Source organism: Lithobates pipiens, unplaced genomic scaffold (assembly GCF_037356315.1).
Source record: "Lithobates pipiens isolate NorthernLeopardFrog02 unplaced genomic scaffold, aLitPip1_a1.2 Scaffold_25, whole genome shotgun sequence".
Lineage (NCBI taxonomy): Eukaryota > Metazoa > Chordata > Amphibia > Anura > Ranidae > Lithobates > Lithobates pipiens.
In genome coordinates this window covers 153,414,512-153,427,874 of record NW_027507787.1, presented here as the reverse complement: position 1 = coordinate 153,427,874, position 13,363 = coordinate 153,414,512, and the positions used below count along the sequence as shown (strand labels likewise).

General features: G+C 41.6%; 1 protein-coding gene across 1 annotated transcript in view; it reads left to right on the top strand.

Moving 5' to 3' along the window:
- LOC143930581 (EF-hand calcium-binding domain-containing protein 6-like) overlaps positions 1–13,363 on the top strand; it is a 68,036-nt gene that overhangs the window by 14,481 nt on the left and 40,192 nt on the right. The window contains exons 3-5 of the mRNA XM_077455048.1: positions 6,292–6,392; positions 9,119–9,196; positions 11,406–11,579. Of these exons, the coding sequence (XP_077311174.1) occupies positions 6,292–6,392; positions 9,119–9,196; positions 11,406–11,579 (353 nt within the window). The remainder of the gene's footprint in view (positions 1–6,291; positions 6,393–9,118; positions 9,197–11,405; positions 11,580–13,363) is intronic.

Below are 13,363 nucleotides of genomic sequence, written 5' to 3'. Positions count from 1 at the left end.
TGCCATAACCCTGGTATTTTCTTCAACGGCGTGCGGTCCGCTTTCAGATAAAAGTGGTCTCCCTGGTGGATTCACCACAGGATCGCTTTTATTGGTGACGGGAGAGGTGCCCCTCTCCCTCCCAATGCCCTCCGATCGTCTCTGCTGCTTACCAGACCCGTGGGTAGCGGCGGAGGCCATTGGATTCTATCCCTTCAGTAGCATGCAGCCGAGAGAGGAAAAGTTGGCCCCCAATGGTCTTAAAGGGGATTTTTTTTTTTTTAAAGACATTTATTTTATTGCATTTTAGTGTAAATGTGAGATCTGAGGTATTTTGACCCCAGATCTCACATTAAAGAGGTCCTGTCATGCTTTTTTTCTATTACAAGGGATGTTTACATTCCTTGTAATAGAAATAAAAGTGACCCCATTTTTTTTTTTAAAAGGACAGTGTAAAAATTAAAAGTATAAAGTAAAAAAAAAATCTGATTTTTTTTTTTTCTTTTTAAAGAGCCCCGCCCCGTCGTGCTCGCTCGCAGAAGCGAATGCATACGTAAGTCACACCCACATATGAAAACGGTGCTCAAACCACACATGTGAGGTATTGCTGCGATCGTTCTAGCAAAAGAACTCTGTAACTCAAAACTGGTAACCTGTAGAAATTTTTAAATGTTGCTTATGGAGATTTTTAAGGGTCACAGTTTGTCGCCATTCCACGAGTGGGCGCAATTTTGAAGTGTGACATGTGGGGTATCAATTTACTCTCCGTAACATTATCTTTCACAATATAAAAAAAAATTGGGCTAACTTGTCTTTTTTTAATTCAAAAAAGTGTATCTTTTCCAAAATAATTGTGCTTGGAAGACCGCTGCGCAAATACAGTGTAACATAAAGTATTGCAATGACCGCCATTTTAGGGTGTCTGAAAAAAAAAATATCTGAAAAATATATATATAATATTTGGGTGTTCTCAGTCATTTTCTAGCAAAAAAAAATGATTTTAACTTGTAAGTTTGAAAAATAGGCCCGGTCCTTAAGTGGAGAAGAAGTCTTATTTCATGCTGTGAAAGGCTCGATCCGGTTGCTGTGCGTTTTGTAAAGTAGTGCATGCGTTACTTTTGGTGTAATTCAGCTTATTCAAAATGAATGGGCTGAAATGACACTGCATGTGATTCACACAGGAACGCACAGCTCATTCTTGTGCGATTTCTGGTGTAAAGCAGCCCTTCTTATGCTTGAATTTTCAGCCCTCTCTTGGCAGAAAGCTCCAGCGTAGATAGTATTGTATTAGACCCGGGTACATGAAACCAAGCGCTTCTCTGTTTCTTATAAGGCCCCGTTCACATATGGGCGATTTGTAATCACGGGCAGAATTTCTGCAATTCTGCCCCTCATTCCAAATCTTGGCTAAATGCGTGAAGCTTGTTTGGTTGCCATTTATCTTGAATGGCACCTCAAACGTGACAGGATTTTGCCACGATTGTCCAGCAACAAAATGTGTGAGAATCGCGGCAAAACGCAACTGCAAAAATTGCTCCTGGCCAGAAGATGGTTCCTGAGCTTCTTTGGAGCGACGCATAATGCCCTATGCACCAAAACGCAAAATCGTGAGCGGGAATTGCGTGCCCGCTATGCGTAGTGTGAATGAGGCCTTGCAAGATAAGGGGATTGTTATGCGGCTGTTACAGAAACAATTCCGGTCGGAGTTCTTTAATAACTGAACCAGCACAGCCTCTGGCGGCATCGAGTAAATCGAAAAGCTGCAATTAAAAACGAATAAGACCCTGACACAAAGAAAACAATTAGCATTTATGGGCAATCCTGCTGCAGCGCTGACCTAGCAGATCAATAGTGAAGCAGAAGGAGCGAGTGTACCAATCAGTTCAAGAAAGAAGTCCGCTGAGCTCTGATTATCATTGCGGCATCACACCAATAAATAATTCAAATGTGAACGCAATCACTGGCGACTTTTGCAAGGCAATTTGGAGGCGACTTCAGTGTGACTTTGAGCAACTTACAACGCGACCTAAAGTGGCCTCCAGGACAGGCGACTTTGGCTGTGGCCAATCACAGAATAATCAGCCCTGTGGGAGGGAGGGGGTTGCCTGGGTAAATTCCTTTCTTTTTCCTGTAAAGTCGCTTCAACATAGATGGAGATCCGACTTGGAGGCGACTTCCATTGAAATCTATGGGTAAAAGTCGCCTAGAAGTAGTACAGGAACCTTTTCTGAAGTCGGAGCGACTTCAGTAGTGTACATTAAGGCGGCTCTCATTCACTTCTATGGCATTTCTTATGTCCAGCAACTTGGGGCAACTTGAGGACTTACAAGTCGGATCCCAAGTCGCTGTAGTTTGAACCGGCACATAGGGGTGTTGGGGGTGTATTTGTACAAAAAAAATGTTAGGTGTTATTCACCTTGTAAAACTAAATTTACATTTGTTCTGTGTGAATGAGGGCAAAAAAAAAAAGGAAACAGTAACCGCTTCAGCCTCGGAAGATTTTACCCCCTTCCTGACCAGAGCACTTTTAGCAATTCGGCACTGCGTCATTTTTAACTGAAAATTGCACGGTCGTGCGACGTTGCACCCAAACAAAAATGATGTCCTTTTTCCCCACAAATAGAGCTTTCTTTTGGTGGTATCTGATCACCTCTGCGTTTTTTTTTTTTTTTCTCACTATAAACAAAAAAGAGCGATAATTTTGAAAAAAAACAATATTTTTTACTTTTTGCTATAATCAATATCCCCCAAAAATATATAAAAAAAAACTATTTTTTTCCTCAGTTTAATTCGATATGTATTCTTCTACATATTTTTGGTAAAAAATCGCAATAAGCGTATTTTGATTGGTTTGCGCAAAAGTTATAGCGTCTACAAAATAGAGGATAGTTTTTTGTCATTTTTAGTATTAATTTTTTTTTTTTTATTAATGGCGGTGATCTGCGATTTTTATTTAGACATTATGGCGGACACATCGGACACTTTTGACACTATTTTGGGACCATTGTCATTTATACAGTGATCAGTGCTGTAAAAATGCACTGATTACTGTATAAATTACACTGGCAGGGAAGGGGTTAAACACTAGGGGCAATCAAGGGGTTAAGTGTGTCCTAGGGAGTGATTCTAACTGTGGGGGATGGGCTACCACTGACATGACAGCGATCACTGCTTCCAATGACAGGAAGCAGTAATCTGTCATGTCACAAGGCAGAACGGGGAAATGCACTCCCCTGTTCTGCGGCTCTGTGACACGAATGTCCGGACACGGTCATGCTGTACGCGCCACCAAATTAAAGGGAACGCCCATTTGCCCACCGCTGCCATTGTGCCGACATATATCAGCGTGCGGTGATCGGCAAGTGGTTAAGCTATTTTTTGAGCTGGACAAATGTTTTCCATTGATTTTAAACTGTAATAGCGCATTTGACCACTAGATGGTGCTAAGTATTATGGGTAATTTCTATGACACTTAGCGCCATCTAAAGGGCAAATGTATTTTCCATTTTAGATTAACATTCGACCAGCACAGTAAAGAGCTTGATAACTTTTTTTTGCCCTCATTCACACAGAGCAAATATATGTGCAGTTTCACTGAGCAAATTGCTATTTATTTTTTAATAAATAGACCCTAAAGAGTATATTCAGCTTTAGGGATAAAGGCGGGTCTATTAATACTAGTGATGGAGGGAACTGCCTGGGTTTGGTTAGCCAAGGGTTTAGCGAATCCTGTTCTCAGGCTATTTTCACTCCACGTCAAATGTATTCATTCATAGAATTCAGGTAACTAGTCCACTAGATGGAGCTGATGACCATAGGAAATAGACTCTCTATTTGTCCTGGGTAGATAGAGCCTGCCTCATTTCTTGGCTGGAGGATGTCCATCATCATCTAGCTCTATTCTTCCCAACCTTACTGCCCCCGGCCCACACCTTTCATTCGTTGGATTTATTGTCTTTCTGTCATGGCCGTTCAGCATCACATGTGGGTGTCTACATAGGAACGCTCAATATGTTAGAGTAGCCACCAGCCTTCAAGGCATTTTGATATTTGTATAACTCCTCCTAAGAGTCAGCCCACTGCTTGTATCAGGACTGAGGCTGCATTCATACCTGAGTGTAGCGTCTTTGAGCGTTTATATGTGTGACTTTGGCATGTTTTTATGCAGCATTTTTTAGCTTTGGCATTTTATTTATTAGCCAATAGAGAAAACTATCATCTGTTGCATCATTGCTAGGTTTTTCCCCCCCAACAATGTCTGTCCCCCACATCTCCCTTCTCCCCGCATTCACTTTTCAGCTTTTTTAGCTTTTCCATCAGCTTTTATTTATTTTATTATTATTATTATTATTATTATTATTTATTTATTTATTTATTATTATTATTATTCATTCATCTTTTTTTTTTTTTTTTTTGGAGGGGGTACGGGTAAGAGTTAAGGTTAGGGTAATGCCCCGTACACACGAATTTCTGTCTGAAAAATCTTGACTCCACTCAAGCTTGCATACACGCGGTCACACAAAAGGTCTCTGAGCTTTTGACCATCAAGAATGTGGTGACATACAACACTACGACGAGGAGAGAAAATGAAGTTCAATGCTTCCGAGCATGCGTTGAATTGTTTCCGAGCATGCGTAGGAATTTTGCACATCGGAATTGCTACAGATGATCGAAATTTACGATCAGAACTTTTTCCGTCAGAAAAATAGAGAACCTGCTCTCAATCTTTTGCTGGCAGAAAGTCCGATGGAGCATACAAACGGTCGGAATTTCCGACCAAAAGCTCACATCGGACTTTTGCTGGCGGAATTTTCGATCCTGTGTACGGGACATTGGGATATTTTTTTTTTTTTTTTTTTAGGGTTATGGTGTTAATACTACTACTACTAATAATAATAATACATGAATAAATAAATGTAAAATAAATACACAAATCAAAAAAAAAAAATCATAAATAACGAATACATAAATACAATGGGGTTGATTTACTAAAGGCAAATCCACTTTGCACTACAAGTGCACTTGGAAGTGCAGTTGCTGTAGATCTGAGGGGAAGATCTGAAATGAAGGGAAGCTCTGCTGATTTGATCATCCAATCATGTACAAACAAAAATGCTGTTTTTTTTTTCCTTGCATGTCCCCCTCGGATCTACAGTGACTTTACTTCCAAATGGATTTGCCTTTAGTAAATAACCCCCCACCCCATGTAGTATGTAATAATACATAAATAATAAATAACCCCTAATACTTAAAAAAATACATATTAATAATGGTAATAATAATAATAATATCATAATAAATAAATACACACCCTAACACAAAATAAAATGCAGGATGGACTTGGATTTTTTATATAATTGTATTATATTCGACTTTTTAATTAATATCATCAATTTAAATTAACATGAATTTATTGTCAGCCATTACTGGCACCTTTAGCGCAAAACAAATGTATCCCTTTAAATTCTAAAGTCTTCACACTGGTCCGTTGCACTTCCATTTTTTGATAAGTCACATGACCTATGATAAACACAGCATAAGCACAGTAATCATGGTAAAATCAGCCCAAAAAATCGGCGTGAATTCATACTAAAATCAGGGAAAAAACACGGTGCGTTTTCAGTGCCATTATCAGCACCTTTTCTCTTTTTTTTAAGGTTAGGGGTTAATTACTGTTTATTATTACATATTATTAATTTATCGTATTTTTTTTTTTTTTTTTTATAAATATTTTAAATTATTTGTATATTTATTTATATATTATCCTTTTTTTTTTGGGCAGAAAATGGTGGAAAAACACATGGCAAAGCGCACAAATGCACACATGGGGATAAAAGCGCACCAAAAACACTCAGATCTGCTCCAGTTTGAGCTCCAAAAAAAAGCTCCAGAACTTGTTTGAGCTTTGGGCGACTTTGAACGGAGATGTGAACCAACTCCATAGCGAATAATTGATTTTTCTTTTCTCCTCCAGCGTTTTGGAGCTTCAAGCTCCAAAACGCTGAAGGGCGAATGGGGCCTGAGGGCTCTTGAGAGGAGTACTGGGGCCGGGTGCTGCAATGTTTTCAGAATCTATGCATCCGCCTGGCTCCCACAAGCCATGATCTGTCTGCATGGCATAGAGAAGCACAGGGACCCAGTGATGGGTCTACAAAAAGGTATGGAATGAAAATGGGAAGATTTTATTTGAACTTTGAATTTTATTACCATCTTGACTGGGTGGGGGGGGGGGGGGGGACCAGGACAGCAGATTAGACCTCATAAAGGTATGAATAGAATGTTGTTACATTGTTTCCTTGGATCTGCTTCCAGATTGAGTTCCAGCTGCTGGAGAAGATAAACTCAGGAGGGTTTTATGACCTGAAAAGATTGTTCTTGTCCCATGATCCAGAAGGCCGGGGGAGAGTCACCAGGTATTTATAGTCCTTGTATATAAGTCTCGCCATCTGGAAAATCCTGACAACGCAGCACGCTCCCAACCCACATCTGTGACCTATTGTGTCTGTAAGGACAGCGTGATACAAAAGAGGAAATGTGGAAATAAGTGGACAGAAGAGCTTACGATTTACAGCCATTTTCAACCTTCTACAACCTCAAAGGCTTGTTTGGGACACCAACATGTCTATGTAAAAATGCTACTAGATTCAGTTTTCATGTTAACCATTTAAATACCAGATACTTCCACCGCCTTCCTGCCCAGGCCCGATTTCAGCTTTCAGCGCTGTCACACTTTGAATGACAATTGCGTGGCAATGCTGTACCCATATGATATTTTTATCATTTTGTTTTGAGACAGATAGAGTTTTCTTTTGGTATTATTTAATCACCACAGAGTTTTTATTTTTTTTTGCTAAACAAATGAAAAAAGACTGAAAATTTTGAAAAAAATAAAAGTTTTTCTTTGTTTCTGTTATAAAATTTTGTAAATAAGTAATTTATCTCCTTCACTAATGGGAGGCACTGATAGCCAGCACTGATGGGCCCTGATAGGCAGCGCTGATGGGCCCTGATAGGCAGCACTGATGGGCCCTGATAGGCAGCGCTGATGGGCCCTGATAGGCAGCGCTGATGGGCCCTGATAGGCAGCGCTGATGGGCCCTGATAGGCAGCGCTGATGGGCCCTGATAGGCAGCGCTGATGGGCCCTGATAGGCAGCGCTGATGGGCACTGATAGGCAGCGCTGATGGGCCCTGATAGGCAGCGCTGATGGGCCCTGATAGGCAGCGCTGATGGGCCCTGATAGGCAGCGCTGATGGGCCCTGATAGGCAGCGCTGATGGGCCCTGATAGGCAGCGCTGATGGGCCCTGATAGGCAGCGCTGATGGGCACTGATAGGCAGCGCTGATGGGCACTGATAGGCAGCACTGATGGGCCCTGATAGGCAGCACTGATGATCCCTGATAGACAGCACTGATGGGTGCTAATAGGCGGCAATGATGGTCACTGATGGGCAGCCTTTATGGGCACTAATAGGTGGCAATGATGGGCATTGATGTGTACTGATAGATGCCACTGATGGGCACTGATGAGGAGGCACTCATATGCAGCCCGCATCCAATTTGCATAGCAGAAGAATATGACTGCCTCTCTATGGAGCCGGTTCACATGTCTCCAGGGCGGCTGCGGAGCGCACTGCACGTGCGTCTTTGCCTCGGTTTTAGGGCCGAATTCAGGTAAAGATTCTGCCCTGATTCTTCATTGAAACGGAGAACGGGGACAGACTGCGTTGCTGTGCAATCCGCAGCCGGTTTAGGTGTGAACCGAACCTAAATCCTGTGGCCTCCATGGATCGGACTTGTTTTTTCCAGCACATCCCACAGGTGCTCGATTGGCTTAAGATTTGGAGAATGCGAAGGCCAAGCCAACACCTCAAACTCATTGTTGTGTTCCTCAAACCATTTTTGAACCATTTCTGCAGTGTGGCAGGGTGCATTATCCTACTGAAAGAGGCCACTGCCATCAGGGAATACCATTTACATGAAGGGGTGTCAGGATCATGGGCGTCCGCAGAACTTTTTTCAGGGAGGGGCATCATTTTAAGGTTACCCATTCTCTGACCCTTTTTCGACAATGACATTATCACAGTCATAGACTGCAGACGTAGTACAGGTGATGGTTAGAGACTGCGGACATGGCCCAAGAGACTGTCAGAGACTGCAGACATGGCACAAGAAACTGTCAGAGATGGCATACATGGCTTAAGAGACTGTAAGAGACTGCATACATGTGGGGGGTGACAGAGAGAGACAGGGGTGACAGAGAGAGGGGGGGTGACAGAAAGAGACAGAGGGGGTGACAGAGAGGAGTGTGACAGAGAGAGGGGGGGTGAAAAAGACAGAGGGGTGAGAGAGAGAGAGAGGGGGTGACAGAGAGGGGTGATGAGGGTCATCGCTCCTGGTCTGATCCCTGATTCCAGGGGGGGGGCACTTGCCCCCCCCCCCTTGCCCCTACCTGCGGACGCCCATGGTCAGGATCAATGTTTAGATGGTATGTGTCATGTAACATCCACATGAATGGCAGGACCCAAGGTTTCCCAGCAGAATATTGCCCAAAGCATCACACTGCCTCCATCATCTTGCCTACATATTGCATCCTGGTGCCATCTACTCCCCAAGAAAGTGACGCACCCACACCTTGCCATCCACATGATGTAAAATAAAAAGTGATTATTCAGACCAGGCCACCTTCTTCCATCGCTCCTTGGTTCATTTCTGATGCTCACGTGCTTATTGAAGGCATTTTTGGCTGTGGACACGGGTCACCATGGCCAGCCTGGCCAGTCTGAGGCTACGCAGCCCCATACACAACAAACTGCAATGCCCATTTTTTTTCTGCTTTTAACACATCAACTTCAGGGACAACATGCTCACTTGCTGCCCAATATATCCCACCCACTTTCAGATGCTATTGTAACAAGATAATCATTGTTATTCACTGAACCTGTCAGTGGTCATCATGGTATGGCTGATTGGTGTACATCTGATGCTAGGTCTGCTTTAACAAAGTAATTCAAATAGCCCTGATAATGTATAACTGCTGTGTTGGCTATATAGGTTTCTGCACACTTCTTATAACCTTATTATATAAACTGCTTATATCAGTGGTGGGAAGGGTATGACTTTGTCTCTCTCTCTCTAAGGGATGCTCTGCTGGTGATCCTGGCAATATTCCTTGGCCGATTTATTAGTAGAATTCAGTTTCAACATCTCCTAAGCAGGTGAGCATCATAATACGGCAATTTTGTGACAAAAAGTTTTTGTTTAACCCCTCCGGCCTGTAATCTTTATATATATATATTCACCTTTCCAAACTTTGTACCTCTTGGCCCAGATTTAAATAAGTGTCCCTTCACTTAAAAGTGAGAGTATCGCTAATCTGCCACTCCGCCCCCTTCTCTAACATTTTTGAAAGTTATCGACTTGTGTACAACCAGCCTGCCCATACATGGCACGTGCCAGAAATGTAACACTACCATTGGTTGTGCTCTCGATCAAACTGTCAATCCTTCCAATGGCTGGTGTCTAAACTGATCACATGTGCAGCATCATGGCAATTGTAAATTAAACAGAGCAAAGATGGCAGCTTCCTTGGCTGAAAACGATAGCGGGGTTTACTTACACTTTAACTATTTCACATGTTCACAAAGAATCACCCACTTTAAAATAATCACATTTTGTTGCTATGCAGCCTGAAATGAAGATGGACACAGTTTTTGTTTTATCCAACTGTATCTACTCAGTGCAACTTATAATATCCAACCAAAAGATATAACACCAATATGTCAGAAAAAAAATTAAGAAAATTTGAAAACAGAATCACTGGAAAGTTGGAAAAAGGATCCCCCCCTTTATGTCAGTATTTTGTTGAACCACCTTTTGCTTTAATTCCAGCCTTTAGTCTGTTGGGATAAGTCTCTACTAACTTTGCACATCTAGACTTTGCATTATTTGCCCGCTCTTCTTTGCAGAACTGCTCAAGTTCAGTTAAATTTAATGGGGACTGTTTGTGGACTGCAGTCTTCAAGTCATTCCACAGGTTTTCAATGGGTTTTAAAGCTGGATAAACACTATATAATTTTCTGTAGATTTACCAAAATCATGTAATACGAAGTCAAACCTTAGGAGTTTCAATTTCTATGCAATCAGGCATGCCCTTGCACTACATGGTTTTGGTAAATCTGAAGAAAAAAATCTGCAGAAAATTGTATAGTGTGTATGGGGTTTAAGTCTCTCTGACTCGGCCATGCAAGGACATTCACCTTTTTCTCCTTCAACCACTGTGTGGTCAATTTTGCTGTGTGCATTGGGTCGTTGTCATGTTGGAAGGTAAACCTTCTTCCTATTGACAACTTTCTAGCAGAGGGCAGCAGATTTTTCCCAAGAATTTGATGGTATTTTGCCCTATCCATATTTCCTTCTATCCTGACAAGTGCTCCAGTCCCTGCTGCAGAGAAACAACTCCATAACAGGATATTACCACCCCCATGCCTTACTGTAGGAGTGATGTTATTTGGATTGTGAGGTCTCATCTGACCATGTCACATTTTTCCATGTGGCCTCAGAGTCTTCAAGGTGTGTTTTGGCAAAGCTCAGTGGTGACTTCATGTGGCCTTTCTTGAGGAGTGACTTTTTTCTTGCAACCCTCCCACATTTGTGGAGATTTTGTGATATTGTTGTCTCATGCACACAATGACCACTCTGTCATAAATTCCTCCTGCTTCAGAGTTGTAGGCCTCTTGGTATCCTCTCTGTCCAGTTTCCTCCTGGCTCTTTCATCCCGTTTGGAGTGACTTCCTGATTCAGGGAGGGTCTATGTTGTACCAAATACCTTCCACTTCTCAATAATAGATTTCACTGTACTTCTAGGCATTGATAAAGCCTTTGAAATGTTTTTGTATCCATCTCCTGACTTGTGCCTGTCCCCAATTTTAACCCGGAAATCTTTTGACAGTGCCTTAAAGCACATAGTTGATTGCTTGCTATAGTTGCACCTTCAGGAACTGAAATGCTTCAGGAAAGCTCTTTTCATGCTGAGCTAATCAAAATGACCACAGCTGATCACAGTTGAAAGTCAAATGGCTTTGTGTGCCATTGAGAAGATGATAAGCCACACCTGATTGTGTTTACAAGTGATTTTTAGGAGGGGGTGATCCTTTTTCCAACTCAGTGATTCTGTTTTTGAAATTTTTTTTTTTTTTTTCTACCATGTTGGTGTTTTATCATTCAATTGGATGTTATAAGTTGCACTGAGTAAATACAGCTGGTTATAACAAAAACTGTGTCTGTCTTCATTTCAGGATGCAAAGCAGCAAACTGTGATTATTTTAAAGAGGGTGATTCTTTTCTATACTCTCTGTATGTATACCTTAATGTTACACTTTGCTGCTCTGTAAAACGTTGCTCTTTCCTGGGTATGTTTTTCTACAGATTACTTCTGGATGAAAAACCTATCATCACATTTGATGTGTTTTATGATCATTTCAAACTGGAAGAAAATAAAAGCCCTCCAGACTGGCTGGATCCCATGAAGAGGAAACATAAAGCAGCTGCAAAGACCGCCCACGAGGTTCACCTGGAGCTCAAGGACATGGCTAATAACAGGTGAGAAGGAGGATCTCACCTATACATGTAACCAATCAGATTTTTTATTTTTTTTATTTCATCCACACCCTGGTAAGGAGATGCTAAGGTTCGGGCTAAACTGCATCTGCGAAGTTCCCAGCCCCACAACGGCAGGGGACAGAGGGGCAGTGATGCTGGTGACATCACTGGCCTAATATAGCCACATGGCCATATTTGGTTAATTGTCCAAATACAGCCATGCTTGGAGCTCATACGGAGTATTAGCACAAGCCGCAGCTCCCAGTCCCAGTTCACTGGGCCCCATAAGTTCAGCAGGTGGGCACAGGGCAGAAAGGGGACTTTTTTTTTCTTTTTTTTTCTTTTTTTTTTGGGAGCAGGCAAAGTAATATTAACCACTTCCAGTTGGGGCTAATTCTGACATTTATCTCCCACATGTAAAAAACATAATTTTTTTTCTAGAAAACTACTTATAACCCCCAAATATTATATATTTTTTAAGCAGAGGCTCTAGAGAATAAAATGGTGGGTGTTGCATATTTTTAATGTTACACAATATTTGCACAGCTGTTTTTAAAACACAATTTTTTTTGAAAAATTAATTTTAATGCACAAAAACACAATATAATTCCCAATTATTTGGTAAAATATAAACAATGATGTTATGCTGAGGAAATAGGTACAAAACATGTTATGCTTTAAAATCACGTACGACTGTGGAACAGTGCCAAACTACGGTACATAAAAGTCTTCATAAAAAGCATTACAGGTTACCCAATGGGGACAACAAACCATAAGCAGGCATGGTCCACTGCTGTCACCATCAGGAAATCGCCCTGAGAAATATTATGTAGACATTGATGGAGTGCATATAGATGGGAATTGTTTATTACACTCAGTGCTTACAAATGAAATGTTATTTATATAGGGATTTGATCTATTTTAATTTAAATTATTTTATCCAATAAGTTTTGTTTTTTTAAATCATACAAATGATAGAAACAGCAACCTTCCCTGGAGTGTCTGTTCATCTCTCCCGCATCCTTGGATCACATCTGATATGGATAGACTGGAATGGATTAATAAACTCCACTGAGAGGGAGTGATGGCATTATTTTGGCACCCAGCACACAGAGCTCATTATTGTCAGTGAGGGCTCTATGGACAGTTGACTAGAATCTTAATTACCCGCAAGATAAGAGTGAGAGATTTTCAAGGTCTGATTGCTTGCTATTGCTATCTACTGATTCTTGGCAAGCTTTATACCTTTAAAGGGGCCCCGTCACCCCACCATTCATTTCAACCACAATCTTCCCATCACTTTACAGTGTATCTGCATTTATTGCACCTTACGCATATTAGTTATCTGTGAAATCTTCCCTTGTGTAGACATCAGAAGACTACAGGGGGGCTTTGATGACCTTGTTCAGATCCGTATTATTATAAGGTGACAACCCTCTATCCCTGTCTTCCAAATGCGTTCTTACATTTTCATGCAGTGACTTCCAATATAGACTACACATGGCTGTTTTAATACATTAAAAAGACAATTCTTAATGATACACAGGGCACAATTAGGGTTTAAATCTACTTTAAGACATATTAACCCCTTGGAGCCAGCGCCACCTGGCTCTTTAATGGGTTTAGGATGCCGGGAGGCGGGGTAGGGTTTTTGATCATGTGTCCGCCATGATTGGCTGTCACGGCAGTCACATGATAGGAAAGCTTCTGATCACAAGTAGCGATCAGGAGCTTTCTGTCAGCCGCCAGTAACTGTGCTGGGAGCACGCAGGGCCCGCACTCTT